The sequence below is a fragment of the Sinohyriopsis cumingii genome, chromosome 15, assembly GCF_028554795.1.
Source record: "Sinohyriopsis cumingii isolate HCF-2022 chromosome 15, ASM2855479v2, whole genome shotgun sequence".
NCBI lineage: Eukaryota > Metazoa > Mollusca > Bivalvia > Unionida > Unionidae > Sinohyriopsis > Sinohyriopsis cumingii.
Window position 1 is genome coordinate 72,483,251 of NC_142975.1, and position 16,704 is coordinate 72,499,954.

The 16,704-nt window shown below is 35.5% G+C and overlaps 1 protein-coding gene across 2 annotated transcripts in view; it reads right to left on the reverse strand.

The window, feature by feature from the left end:
• The window catches only part of LOC149782057 (protein mono-ADP-ribosyltransferase PARP12-like), a 28,142-nt gene that overhangs the window by 6,195 nt on the left and 5,243 nt on the right, over positions 1-16,704 (reverse strand). For both annotated transcript variants that reach the window (XM_089933483.1, XM_089933482.1), the window contains exons 2-3: positions 15,474-15,848; positions 4,190-4,373 (exon numbers count right to left, since the gene is read on the reverse strand). In XM_089933483.1, the coding sequence (XP_089789609.1) occupies positions 4,190-4,373; positions 15,474-15,848 (559 nt within the window). The remainder of the gene's footprint in view (positions 1-4,189; positions 4,374-15,473; positions 15,849-16,704) is intronic.

The window sequence follows — 16,704 nt, forward strand, 5'->3', positions numbered from 1 at the left end:
AAGAGAGAGAGATTCCAGCCCTTTTGCTCAATATACCAGTTTAAAATGTCCATCCATAGATACAGCTTTTATAAAAAAGAACAAATTTGGGGTTTATTTGTTTTTGTTGTTTGAATGGTACTTTTAACATTAACGGCTATATCATACCAAAAAATTGGGAGCTAAGCGACTTTTCCAAAGATGCAATAAAGCAGCCAACCCATGATGGCCTCACAAGCCAAAATGCATGCTTACCACAAATGCATGCATGTAAAAATTGGGGGTGGGGTGCATCAACTTTTTATTCTATGAATTGCCATTGACTTGTCTGATAAAGTGAATGATATTCTTATGTGTTGCAAGACATGTTCTTCACCCTGACACAAAGCAAAACACTGTATTTACTATATGCCACATTATTTTGTGCTTTTAAATTATTTTTAATTACATGTATACAGTATTAACCAAAAACAAAATGGAATTTAAAAAAGTTTGATTCACTTTGTCTGAAAATAACAATATCAGAGGAAAAACCAAACTAGTTTCAATTTGGGTGTGTGATATAGAAATATGGATTGAACTTACTGTTTAAAATGTCAGATCAACAATGTAAAATTAAAGGGTATGCACTAATATGAACTGTTCATTACATTGCTGGTGAAATCAGTAGCATACCACCAGAGGTCTTGGCACACCAAAACAGCTGATAAAATTAAACTGAAGAAAAATCATTGGCAGGGCCATCATCATTGCCCCGGCAGGGTCGGTTTAACCTGCTTGATAAACTAGGTGGCTGCCTAAGGCACCAAAATTTTGGGAGGTTTGCCAAGGGTGCAAAATATCCTTGCACCGGCCCTGTGCCTCATTTGCTATTTACCATTTGATGCCACTGGGTAGAATTTTCATTATGGCAAAGAACTTGTACTCTTCTTGTGTTACCTGAATGAGACATCTGTATTTCTGGAAGTAACCATTATCTGAATATATTTGTTTGCTTTCAGATTTTTTCCGATTTGTGGAAAAATACATCTTTAGATTGTTCGAAATATTTGTCCTTGTAAGCAACAGTTCTACCAGTGTATGTGACTTCACTATCTCGTCTATGAAACTGAAACCAAGATGGCTGCTTTGTTACTAATCAAGGTACTCTATTATTATTTGCAAGCAGCCAACACTAGCACTGCATTAAAAATTTCCTTGATAAAACTCTTTTTCTTACCCTGCAATTTGCATCTCTAGGCAACAAGTTTTTCTGTAACAAAAGTAGATGTACATTGACTCAGCTGAATGTGAAGTCTTATGAGCCAGAAAACCTCATGACAGGCACCTATCTTGTCATTTCTACTTTGCAATTTTCAATATGATTATATAAACAAGAGTCCCAGCAAGGTAACGACATTCTTACTGTCTGAAAAGAATTTCCAAGAATTAAAGACATGACCATTATTTCAGTCCCCATATTAATAATAACTTCCAAAGTTGCCAGCTTGGAGCTTTTTATGGTTTGTTACAAAAAAGATTCTAGAATTCCACCAGATTTCAAAATAACTGCAAATAAGAAAGATTCTGACATCTATCTTCATTCTGAGGATCTTTAAAACAACTATAAATGCTGAAACTGCAGGATTCATTGTTAAGTGGCAAAACATCCAGTATTAGTCCTTAAATAAGTGCAGAATACATGATCTGCAAACTTCTGAAAATGCAGGACTGGTTATCATCAAGCACGTGACATAACTGTATACGGGAAGACTTAGGGAAATAAAATGGAAACAGAACAAATCTGATGGTGCACTTTTAAAAAGAATTAGCAACAAATAAGTTTGATCAATTACACGCACGTGTGGCAACTTAAAAAAAAATACAATTTCAGCTACAAATCTTCTGAAGCAAAAAGAATTCCACAGTATAGTTGTCCCCTCTGGAATGCACCCCATACCCCCAACCCCTGACTAGCAGCCAACCACTTCAGATGGCAAGAATCCCATGGTAACAACAAATTGACATTTATCACAGCATGCTGCAGTGAGTTTCTTAGATTTTAGGTTTTGTCACTTTGATAATTACAGTAAAACTTGTATTAAAAGACCAATGTTATGTAAGACCACCTGTATTTTGAGACCACATTCTTTATGCATAAATGTATTGATTATATATGTGTTTATGACCTGCTATGAGAGACTACCTGTCTTGAGAGACCATAATTTTTTGGGCAGAAGACAGGTTCTACTGTATTAGCTGTTATAATCAAGATAACTAAGCAAACACCTGTGAATCACAGTAATGTTTAGCAAAATGTCAGCATGACATCTAGTCAACATAAAGTGAAAATGGTATTTTAGCTACTGGGGCTTTCTCTCACAGAATACGAAATGTATTTGGAAGGGTACCAAACTAAAACCAGTCCATCATGTGACAAGTTCACTTCCTTTTTTAAGCACAAAGCATTTTAAACAATAGCAACCAATTTAGTAAAGTTGCCAATGAAGGAAGAACTTTTTGCATAATGTGCAAAATGCTGTCAGATGTTATTTTACAACAAAATGTTAAAATAATTCAACTCGGTAAAAAGTGAGAGTTTTCTGATCACTGCTGATAAATGAAATGTCAGAAAGATTCTAAAATATATAGTCAGTTATACATTATGTAGCAGTGTGAAGTCAGTTGTACATTATGTAGCAGTGTGAAGTCAGTTGTACATTATGTAGCAGTGTGAAGTCAGTTGTACATTATGTAGCAGTGTGAAGTCAGTTGTACATTATGTAGCAGTGTGAAGTCAGTTATACATTATGTAGCAGTGTGAAGTCAGTTATACATTATGTAGCAGTGTGAAGTCAGTATGGATGAAGAATGATAGTTACAGCCAGATGTTTGTACCCTGATTTGATCGACATCATTTTCAAATGGTTCTGCAGCATAATTGATGATTATTCATAATTAGTTTAAATAATAGTAACATGTTTTATCATCTTGATTCCATTATATGCATGTAATTATAGAAGAAAATACTGAATATTTAAAATTAATTGCACCTTTCATGGTATGTAATTATTATTCTAATTTGTGTCTCCCCTTCTACAAAGGTTACCTCTCTTTTAAGACCAGTTTCCTGCTGCAGATGGGATGGCTTTATAAGAGGGGAACCACTGCTTGTGGAAAAGGCCAGAATGTGTAAGTAATGTTATGTATATTTAATCTGTATTGGTTTTTTTTATTTCTCCATGGATTGATTTTATGTTATGTATTGTTGTATTTTGGACTTCAAGTTCATTTTGTAGCTCACTAGGGACACTGATTTGTAAACAGCAAACTACACAGCTAAATATTTCTCTATGATTGTGGGTTAAATACTAGGATCATTATCAATGGAAGTAAACATGTTTATCTTAATCTGAGTTGTGGTCATTGGAATTTACCCATGATAAAACTGGTCTACCTGATGTTTTCCATGTTTTTGTAATTTTAGTAACAGACCTTATTTTGTTGACAACTTAGAATATTCTAGAATGAGCTTTTGACCTCATTCTGGTTCTATTTTTGTGTCTTGGCTTTTTATATGATCTTGTTTACTTGATAAATTGCTCATTCTTGCATTAACAGCTTAGCAGAATCAGTCTTTGCTGTCTTCAGCATTTGATTTGAGCAAAATTATTTACCAAAATTATTATTTTCTGGAAATACAAAGTGCTCATCTATAATATTCTTGGAATGGAGCATTAATTTGGAATTATAGTGATTTCAGACAAGAACATTTCTGGATCATATTATTACATTACATCAAAAGACTGTTAGCACATCGTCATGCTACAGGACACTGACACATTAGCTTATTAAACACTACAGGTACATCAACACAATTTAATTGTAATACCACTAGAATTCAGTTCAAACTATATGTATTTGGACTTGTTATAAAACTTTTAGGACTATATGGGATTTAATTCACAATACTGTAAGTTCATTTTAAATTTTCACTGTTTTTCAAGGTAAATAAATTATTTGTTGAATCTTACAAAGCTGTTGGTTTTCACTCTTTACTGTTACTGAGTTTAAGACTGACTGGTTTTCACTCTTTACTGTTACTGAGTTTAAGACTGGCCGGTTTTCACTCTTTACTGTTACTGAGTTTAAGACTGGCCGGTTTTCACTCTTTACTGTTACTGAGTTTAAGACCATAGAATAGTAATAGTAAGTATACTTGAAAACCAACCTTACAGCCATATTCCACCCATTTCCCACTCGGATCTAGCCAAAACCAGCACCATCTGGTGGTTAGAGGCTGGTTTTCTGCACCTTCAGAGGAAACTGTTGAAAGACGCCTAACCTCCAAGTTTTTCTTATCACGTGTTTCTGCCACCATCTTTTCAAAGAAGACACGTATAGGAATATCTGCTCTGAGGGAGAAAATAAGCATAACTTATATCTCACTAAATAATCATGACCGAACATGAAAATAAAATAAAACAACATCTTTTACAATAAAATATGCAATAACAACAGCAGCAGCTGCAATAACAATAATAATAATAACATAAAGAAGAAGAAGAATCCCTCAAATGGATAGACACTATAGTAGCTAAAAAGAATTTCCAGGTGTTTAAGGCAAAATATGCATTTTTTTCCTTTTAACTGACGAGTGTTGAAACTGTCTCTGATATTCTTCAGCAATAACAAGATTCTCAGATTAGCTGCTGTAGATGTCAGATTGGCACCGTTCCCATTTAGAACCAACAAGACATCACAAGTCAGCAGGGGACAAGTTAGACTTGAATTTTAGGAAGAAGAGACTTCTTCTTTTGGACACAAAAGGAAGAAGTGAGAGCTCAACAGACAGAAGTGAAAGCAAAGCAAGAAACAATATATATATATATATATATCTGATATACGTGTGTTCTCTTATTTGAATTATGCCCTCTATTTCCCATATTCATATTTGCATTTAACATTGGAATTAAGCAGTAATTTATTTTCAGGAAGTTATTTTGGCCATATGGCAATAAATGAAAATAATATTATCATACATTGCAACAAATTTTAACTGTCATAGTAACTAGATTACATTATGTTCAACTACCATTAATGAATTTTCTTTTTAATTTCTAAAAGTTCACAATAATGGTATTTGAAAGATTTATAAATGTATCTGAAACATCCCCTGTAACATGTACATGAGAGCAAATGCACGTGTCTCCAGATAATAATAATAATAATAATAATAACAATAATAATAATAATAAAGACTTTTTTTTAGAGAAGGTCACTGAATTAGTTTCAGAATTAATCTTCCTTGAGGCCTTCTATCTGTTATGTACAATATATACAGTATATACAACATGATGTAAAGATTCTGGCTTGACACTAAGTAATTAAGTGATTTTAAAAATCAAAGTATCAAGTCTGGAACATATGCACAGGCATGTGTGAACACATAAACATATATAAAATATAAAATATCATCCTGCATTGAAAAATTCAACTGTGAAAATGATGCAAAATTACAGGAAAGCAGGCAGTATTTATTGTACTAAAATTGTTCAGTTGTCAATGATTCATCCATTTAAGACATTGATTATGAAAAGAAGAAATGTTAGGAACCTGCCTTATGTCACTGGGAATGTTGTAATTTTTACTTCTTATGGGCCTTAAATTTGGAATACCATCAGCTTCTCTTTGGGGAAAGATATTGCTTAGATAGACAGGAATGGCTTTTCTGGATACTTTATACATCAATCTGGCCTTTCTAAGAAATATTCTTTCATGTATTGTTAAAATCTTTATATTATTCATTGCATCCTGGAAATTGTCTTTTCCTCAGTAGCCAAAGATAAGAATTAACCTTTTAGAAACATGTTTAATGTGAATTAGACCAAGTAGGATTGTTATCTACGAATACACCAAGAATTTTATCATGAGAAGTCATATTAAGACTCACATTGTTAAATAGAACCTGGAACAGATCATACTGTTCGTCCTAAATTCTTTGTGGCAGATAAAACATTATCGTAACTATTCATATATAACACACTGAAATGCATAAAATTACAGACATGGCTCCTTTATAGTTGGTATAGGAACTAAAACCTTGTTTCTAACTGAATCAACACAGACATGTGAGTGTATCTACTTTCAGAAGAGGGGTTTTCAAATGTAACTACTCACTTTATTCATTACAACAGTCCATTGATAGGATTGCAACTTTATGGTCTACATACTTGTAGTAATTTTAGGCATTGGTTAAATAGTATTTGATTCACTGCTTTTTTCTGTATTTTCACAAATATGAGCCAAGTCGGAAAACAAATTCGACCTTGCAGTGCTTCTCGCGAATTCCATAACATAGCATTGTCCCATAAGTTTCTGACCTGCAACCTAAAGCTATATCTTTGCTTTCTAAGAACTATATGTTTTTCTCAATATTTTTGCCTAATGATTTATGAAAATTGACAATCTAATAAACTGGTACTTCCCAGGCACAGTGATGTCCACCACCCTTTCATTATTGGTTCATTTACAGTTTCAAACTAATTTTATGATGAAAAAAAGTGTACAAGAAGCAGTTAAAATATCCACATCACTGATTCTGTTCTTAAAACACAAAATGCTATTGACATACTACTGTTAAAGTTTCAAAACACAAGTTTGTATGTTTTTATCATCAAAGGATAACATGCAGAAATCGGGTAGTTATAGTTGCTAACTCACTCAGGAAAGGGTTAATGGTCAATCAGCTATCCAAACACATGCCTGTGAATGTGCAAGAGTTTCTTTGTCCACTTGATTGATACCAATGTTAGCTACTGATGGCTTGATGAATACATTTCGCTACAACACAACAGTAGAACTAGCCTGGCTAAGGAGAGGGGGCATCTCAAAATATATGGTCAGTCAATGTACCTCTAAAAAAATCATAAGGCGAAGTTGTTTTCACTTTCCTGACAGAAGAAGGTGACTTTTTGCCCACTTGGCCTGGTAGCATGACCCCTGAGTTGGGCAGAATAGCAATAACAAGATTTTCAAGATGGCTTTCATGACTATATTAGACATGATTTTCATTTAACAATGAATGACGTTATAAGATATATTTCAGTTAAAACCCCATGTTGATATAACCATCCATTCAGAAGGAGTAACAGCAAGATTTCCAAGATGGCCACAGTGGCAATCCGTGTCAATTTCCAAGAAGGCCACAGTGGCAATCTGTGGCAATTTCCAAGAAGGCCACAGTGGCAATCCGTGTCAATTTCCAAGAAGGCCACAGTGGCAATCCGTGTCAATTTCCAAGAAGGCCACAGTGGCAATCTGTGGCAATTTCCAAGAAGGCCACAGTGGCAATCAGTGGCAATTTCCAAGATGGCCACAGTAGCAACCAGATTCACTGTCAGATTGTCATCAATTTCACTTAGGACCAAACAGACATCATAAGAAGTCTTTCTGTGATAAACCCATGTTGATATGACCATCCGTTCAGCAGTGATAACATAATTTTCAAGATTGCTGATTGTAGCCTTTATGGACATCAATTTTGTTAGCCAAAATTAATTTTCATGCCTTATAATTTCTGGACATTGTCTTAAAAGAATTTGCATGCACTTTTGCTGAATTACATGCATATTGTACTTCATTAGAAGGCTGCTGGCAGTATACTCTATGGTGCCCATGGACAGCATTATAATGAGATAGTCCTGTACCATGTAATAAGGTGGCATATACTATGACTCACATGTACTGCATTATAACAAGTTAGTAATGTATCATGTACTTCATTATAAGGTGGTCTCACTATTGAGCAGTACACCATGGCTTTCAAGGACAGCATTATAATGAATGAGTACTGTATTGTATACCTCATTATGAGGCAGTATGCTCTATGACTGAATCCCATGGACAGTTTAAAATGAGGAAATACTGTATCATGTACTTAATTATAAAGCAGCATCACTTTATGGCACTTTACTCTAAGGCTTCCATGGACAGCATTATAATGAGGAAGTACTTATGTATTTCATTCTGAGGCAGTCTCACTATATGGCACTTTACTCTATGGAGAGCATTATAATGAGGGAGTACTGTATCATGTTTTTCTTTATAAGGCAGTCTAACCATATGGCACTTGTTGACTTCCATGGACAAATTAATGAAGAAATCCTGTAATGTGATTTACTTTAATGGCTCCCAGTATGCACCTTATTATGAGGCAAAACTGTCTTCTCTGACCACTGTAAGAATCAAACCTGTGGATAGTGACCATTTGAAGAAGCCGGCTGCAGGGATTATTATGAACAGGTAAACTTTCTATCAAGCTTACATTATCTTAGCTGACATCAATCTACACCTCTCCCTCGATAACCTGCACACAATGGAGTTCAAAAACATAGACCGCATTATAAGTGGGGGTGCGAGTTACAACGGAACCTCCAAATATTTATGAAACTTTGCCATCCCTGCTGGACATTGAGACAACCAGGAAACAGGTGGTAACAGGGCTCTTTAATGGCTGAATACCTTTTTAAAATTTTGCTGGAAATAATTGTCAATATACAGCTTTTTCTAACAAAGTTGTTCACTTTTTTATAAATCACCTTTATTTTCAAGATACCCAACCTCCGAAAGGTCGTTAATAAAATTATTCTAAGATGTTTCATCATATATCTCATGTGTACATCTAAAAACATTGTGTACTATGTCAATGCTTTGTGTTGTAGTGGTCAATTAACAACAAAACAACACTTCTTTTTTTCCCTCAAAACTATGAATATTTATCTCATAGCCATCAACCTCAAAACTCAGTTTTCTTTATTGTTCTATTTGTAAAATTTTGATGCCATGATTTCAGTAATCTTTGATCTGAATTTGCAAACTACTTTAATTATATTACTTTTGAAGTGTTCAATTGATCAAATTGAAGTAACTGCAGACAGTAGACTGACCTTTTTCATGTTTGACCACAAGAAGGCATGTTACATTTGTAATGATGACACTGAAATCAAATTAAATGAACTAAAACATAAGTTTCACGTTACAAAATGTATTTTTAAGTTGTATTTAGTGTTGCCACCAGTAGGTATTTATGACATTTTCATTCAATGAAGTTTCGTCAAATATTGCTATTTACAGTGTTTTAAGAAGGCTGTTTCAAAAGACCATTTGACAAAATATATGACTACCAGGTAGTACATATTAAAAGTTGAGAATTTCATGATGATAATTCAAATTCTGGCTTTCAACTATAAAACAAGCAATATATTAAAGTTTCATGTATTTTTTTGCACCCTTTAATTTTTCATACACAATCCAGTTATCAAACAAATAATTATTTAAATGTATCATATTTTTTCATACATATAATAATAATAATAATAATAATAATGATAATAATAATGATTTATTTATAGAGGGTGACTCATTAGTCAAGGACTATTCTCCCTTGAAGTTGAGGCCCTCTTAATTAGAGTATAACAATGCACATTATATGAAGATAGCAATAATTACTGTTTATTTTAACATGTTTAGTATTAAAATACTAAATTCCTTTATCTATTAGAAATGCATGCATGGTTATGATATCTCTTCTTCAATACTCTAATATTTTCAGCAGATTTTACATGTAGTAGACGCTTTTTCACAGAACTGTACCAGAGTATTGGAAGCTCTTTTTAAATTGCTCTGTTCTTGGTTTTGGTGCTAGAAGGTTTCCATGTGATATTGATCTCAACTGGTATTGTGTTGAAAAAGGCCTGAATAAGTCTTGAAGATACTCTAGTGCAGTTCCATGTAGACATTTATATAAAAAAAACTGCCTAGTGAAAATCTGTCCTGTCATGTATTGTGAACCATTTGAGTTCTGTAAATAATGCTTTTGTATTTTTTGAAAACTTCTTTAAATTATCAGACATAACATGTCTACTAAGAACATTTAGGTTTGCAAAAGATACTGAATAGCCATTTTGTTTTTACAAAAATTAATAATGAATTGTTGCTGAGAAAATACAATGACTGATGCATAAGCTCTCATACTGTCATTACAATATCTACTGGTGTTATTAACAACTGGACAATGGCCTTCACAGAACATAATCCTTAATTAACTATAATTAGTTCTTCTTATTAAGTCTGTCACTGTAACAAAACACCACATGCATTTTAAAATGAGTTCGGATACCCCGTGATGTTTTCTTATCCAACAAAATTTATATCTGAGTACATGCTAAAGTGAAGACCACAGACCAATTATGAACTAGTTTTATTGTTTCATTATAGTCATACACAAATAAAATATAAAAACCTTGTCATTTTCTATTGTCAATTTGAAAGTCACGGACTCTGTTAAATATCGATTTGTACGTAAACAATCTTTTAAGTGCTTGTACTGTTTTGACTTGGATATAATTAACATTTTGCTACAAATCTATTGCACTATATACCCCTCTATTGTTATCTATATAGGCGAGTTCGAATACCAAGGAATGTGTATGATCACTGGTCTTAACAACATCTGATGTATGGACAATGGCCTCGATAGCACATTGACAGATTTTCATTTCCCTAAAGCGAGCCTCAATTCCCTACTGGCAGCCTCACTGATTTGACCTCTTCTGTCGAATCTTGCCCTCTATCTGGTTTCAGCCGGAATAACCAAAGCTCAAAGCATATTTAATTAGTGTGTAAATAACACTCCATAGCCATGTGGTTATTGTAACAATGTATATTGTAATTAAAACAAGAATTAATTGATGATTTAGAGGTGTTTATTGACAACGAAATTTAGTTGCGTCCTAATACATGAGGATTATCACAATTGAGAGGTAATGCTTCTTATGATTCACTGTGAACTGTGTGAATTCAACTGTAAACATCATTTATCTGATCTGCATAAACACTGGTTGTTGTTGTTGTAGGGTTTAACACCATTTTTCAACACAAGATAGGCTATACATGGCGGTCAGTATAAACGGTGGAGGAAGAACCCAGGAAAACCCGGAAAGAACCACCAACCCATGAGACGCTACTGGCAAGCTTTCTCACATGCCCACACTGACCGAACCCGAGTCTCAAACCCATGCAGACAGAAGTGAGATGGCAGTGATCTGTAATGGTGAGCGGTTTAGACCACTCGGCCCCTCAGAGCCCCCATAAACACTGGAGGATCAGGCCTAGTGATCATACAACTCCGAGATACAGGGCCAAAGATTGTTTTTATTTTCAGCCACTTGAATACAACATCACAAATGTAAAGACTTCTGTGATTGGCTGACATAAAACCTCAAGATGGAGCTCAACCTCTAAAATATTTTGATTTCCAAGCCAGGATCCATGCTGCTTGCTTTAATTAGTTACATGGAAAACAAACAACACATCCCAATATCATATTACACAGGGATGAATCTATACTTTTCTATTTTTTACTTTAAAATGCCCTGTCCTACCCATTTCCACAATGATGCATTCAAAATTTGACATGATCACCCTCGGGTAATTGATGCAGATGAGGATCAGCTTCAAAGAAGAGTCAATGTGACCTGTGATCCCCAGTCTCTCTCTCTCTGGGGGGTCTGGATTCATACAGAATTTAAAAGTACTGTCATCTACCCATCCTGATAATTCCTCACACCAAATATGACCACACTCTAAGACAGTGTAGATGGGGTAAAGGGTGCAAAGACACTGGTGATGGACAGATAAAAGCAAGGACACAGATGATGATTTCGGATAAAAAGTATGGACACACAAATGGCAACAGACAGATAAAGCAAGGACAAAAAATGGTAATGGACAGATAAAAGCATGGACACAAAGCAAAGACACACAGATGGTAATGGACAGATAAAAGCAAGGACACAGATGATGATGGACAAAGAAAAGCATGGACACACAGATGGTGATGGACAGAAAAATCAAAGTCACACAGATGTTGATGGACAGATAAAATAAAGGACACACAGATGATGATGGATAGATAAAAGCATGGATACACAGATGGAGATGGACAGATAAAGCAAGGACACACAAATGATGATGGATAGATAAAAGCATGGACACAGATGGTGATGGATACATAAAGCAAGGACACACAGATGATGATGGACAGATAAAGCAAGGACACACAGATGGTGATGGATACATAAAGCAAGGACACACAGATGGTGATAGATGCATAAAGCAAGGACACATAGATGGTGATGGATGCATAAAGCAAGGACACAAAGATGGTGACAAACTGATAAAGAATTACATAGTGTTAGATAAAAGCAGGGACACATAGATGGTGATGGATACATAAAGCAAGGACACACAGATGGTGATGGATGCATAAAGCAAGGACACAAAGATGGTGATGGATGCATAAAGCAAGGACACATAGATGGTGACAAACTGATAAAGAATTACATAGTGTTAGATAAAAGCATGGACACAGATGGTGATGGATACATAAAGCAAGGACACACAGATGGTGATGGATACATAAAGCAAGGACACACAGATGGTGATAGATGCATAAAGCAAGGACACATAGATGGTGATGGATGCATAAAGCAAGGACACAAAGATGGTGACAAACTGATAAAGAATTACATAGTGTTAGATAAAAGCAGGGACACATAGATGGTGATGGATGCATAAAGCAAGGACACAAAGATGGTGATGGATGCATAAAGCAAGGACACATAGATGGTGACAAACTGATAAAGAATTACATAGTGTTAGATAAAAGCAGGGACACATAGATGGTGATGGATACATAAAGCAAGGACACATAGATGGTGATGGATACATAAAGCAAGGACACAAAGATGGTGATGGATACATAAAGCAAGGACACATAGATGGTGATGGATGCATAAAGCAAGGACACAAAGATGGTGACAAACTGATAAAGAATTACATAGTGTTAGATAAAAGCAGGGACACATAGATGGTGATGGATACATAAAGCAAGGACACATAGATGGTGATGGATACATAAAGCAAGGACACAAAGATGGTGATAGATGCATAAAGCAAGGACACATAGATGGTGACAAACTGATAAAGAATTACATAGTGTTAGATAAAAGCAGGGACACATAGATGGTGATGGATACATAAAGCAAGGACACATAGATGGTGATGGATACATAAAGCAAGGACACAAAGATGGTGATGGATACATAAAGCAAGGACACATAGATGGTGATGGATGCATAAAGCAAGGACACAAAGATGGTGACAAACTGATAAAGAATTACATAGTGTTAGATAAAAGCATGGACACAGATGGTGATGGATACATAAAGCAAGGACACACAGATGGTGATGGATACATAAAGCAAGGACACAAAGATGGTGATGGATACATAAAGCAAGGACACATAGATGGTGATGGATGCATAAAGCAAGGACACAAAGATGGTGACAAACTGATAAAGAATTACATAGTGTTAGATAAAAGCAGGGACACACAGATGGTAATGGATGGATGAAGCAAGGACACACAGATGATCATGTTCAGATAAAAGCATGGACACAGATATTGATGGACAGATAAAAGCATGGACACAGATATTGATGGACAGATAAAAGCATGGACACGCAGAAGGTGATGGACAGATAAAGCAAGAACACAGTTATAGATAGAAGCAAGGACACAGCTAGTGATGGACAGACAAAAGCAAAGATACACAGATGGGTGGTGGAAAAATAAAAGCATGGATACACAGATGGTGATAGATGAAAGCAAAGACATGGATGGTGATGGTCAGATAAAAACTATGGACACACAGATGGTGATGGACAGATAAAGGACAAAAGATGGTAATGGACAGATAAAAGCACGGACATATGTAAAGCAAGGACACACAGATGGTGATGGAGAGATAAAAGCAATGACACACATATGGTGATAGACAGATAAAAGCAAAGACACACAGATGATGATGGATAGATAAAAGCATGGACACACAGATGGTGATGGATGCATAAAGCAAGGACACACAGACGGTGACAAACTGATAAAGAATTACACAGTGTTAGATAAAAGCAGGGACACATAGATGGTGATGGATGGATGAAGCAAGGACACACAGATGATCATGTTCAGATAAAAGCATGGACACAGATATTGATGGACAGATAAAAGCATGGACACGCAGAAGGTGATGGACAGATAAAGCAAGAACACAGTTATAGATAGAAGCAAGGACACAGCTAGTGATGGACAGACAAAAGCAAAGATGCACAGATGGGTGGTGGAAAAATAAAAGCATGGATACACAGATGGTGATAGATAAAAGCAAAGACATGGATGGTGATGGTCAGATAAAAAGTATGGACACACAGATGGTGATGAACATATAAAGGACAAAAGATGGTAATGGATAGCTAAAAGCACGGACATATGTAAAGCAAGGACACACAGATGGTGATGGAGAGATAAAAGCAATGACACACATATGGTGATGGACAGATAAAAGCAAAGACACAGATGATGATGGATAGATAAAGGCATGGACACACAGATGGTGATGGACAGATAAAGCAGGGACACACAGATGATGATGGACAGATAAAAGCATGGACACAAAGATGGTGATGGACAGATAAAAGCAAAGACACAGATGATGATGGATAGATAAAAGCATGGACACACAGATGGTGATGGACAGATAAAGCAGGGACACACAGATGATGATGGACAGATAAAAGCATGGACACAAAGATGGTGATGGACAGATAAAAGCAAAGACACAGATGATGATGGATAGATAAAAGCATGGACACACAGATGGTGATGGACAGATAAAGCAGGGACACACAGATGATGATGGACAGATAAAAGCATGGACACAAAGATGGTGATGGACAGATAAAAGCAAAGACACAGATGATGATGGACAGATAAAAGCATGGACACACAGATGGTGATGGACACATAAAGCAAGGACACACAGATGGTGACAAACAGATAAAAAGACACAGATAGTGTTGGACAGATAAAAGCAGGGACACACAGATGGTTATGGACAGATAAAAGCAGGGACACATAGATGACTATGGACAGAGAGAAGCATGGACATACAGTTATAGATAGATAGAAGCAAGGACACAGATGGTGATGGACAGATAAAAGCAAGGACACACAGATGGTGGACAGATAAAAGCAAGGACACACAGTTATAGATAGAAGCAAAGACACAGATGGTGATGGACAGATAAAAGCATGGACACAGATGGTGATGGACAGATAAAAGCATGGACACACAGTTATAGATAAATACAAGCAAAGACACAGATGGTGATGGACAGATAAAAGCAAGGACACAGAGGGTGATGGATAAATAAAAGCATGGATACACAGTTGTGATGGACAGACAAAAGCAAAGACACACTGTTATAAATAGATAGATAGATAGATAGATAGATAGATAGACAGAAGCAAGGACACAGATGGTGATCAAGAGATAAAAGTACACAGATAGTGATAGATAAAAGCATGGACACACAGATGGTCCGACAATTACCTGTCTACATAAACGCATTCATCTTGTTTGGGATTACAGAACTCTAATTCCACATCCAAATTATTCTGTTCTTCAAGGTCTTCCCATACACCGTCAGACTTGTATCGTGTCTGCCATTGGTATGGCATATTCTTATGCACATTTTTGCATGAATCTCTGAAGCAACACTGTCCTTGCAAATTGTACAGGCAGATCTGCATTCCTTGGGTAGAGTCAACAGACAACTGCTTTTCTAACATTGACATCTTTGTTCTTGCACCACCATAGGCCCCGCCATTACCCACTGAAGAAAACCCAGCTGATTCACTGACAAAAGAATCCAGATCTGGATAAAGGGGCTTCTGTACAGCCTGGTTTGGAGTTGGCTTCATGGCTCTGCAAAAAATTTGTCATCACTATCAGTATCATAATCACCAAAACAATTACGCTTAAAATTCTTCTGTTGCCAATCCCAATTTTGTAAATTACATATACCCTTTCCCCTCAACTAAGGATCTTGCCACACCATGCCCTGTGTGATCCAAGGGCTATAACTCTCTCCCTCTCTCTATATATATGTGTGTGTGTGTATGTGTATCTTAATGTCATGGATGTTACATGTTACTCATGATGTTATAACACAGAATCTGTGTGTGTGTCTTAATGCAGTGACTGTATTCATGAAGTTTAGTATACATATTTATATAATTTAATTTTAAAATTAACATTTCTGTACATTTAACCTTTGTAACCCACTCAGTGACCACAAAAGAAGGATCAAAACAACATAAATCTCTTGGAGATGATTACTATACACTAAGTACAATGTTTTTATCACAGAGCAGACAAACTATGGACTGAATGTCCATGCATGACACTATAAGGTGGAGACAAAAGCAATACTGTTGCACATCAAATGCATTCCATCTTCCAGCATATAAGACTTAAAGTCAGGACTCTCAGTAGAGTTTCATGATGAGGAGTTCTGGACTCTTCAATCATGAAACTTAAAGTCCCAAAAATAAATTCTGGAGTACTTTACTGACAAAAGGTTAGAAAGAAAATTGAAAGCTACATGCTCACTATATTAATACATGTCAAGATTTAATTTATAGCCATGTATATTATGACACTAAAAAAAACATACTTTTTCAGTAATTATAATGTAAAGTTTAAACATTATATATGTAAATTTATCTTCTTTTTTTCTTACCCCACAACATTACTAAAAACAAAATATTAACCAGAACAA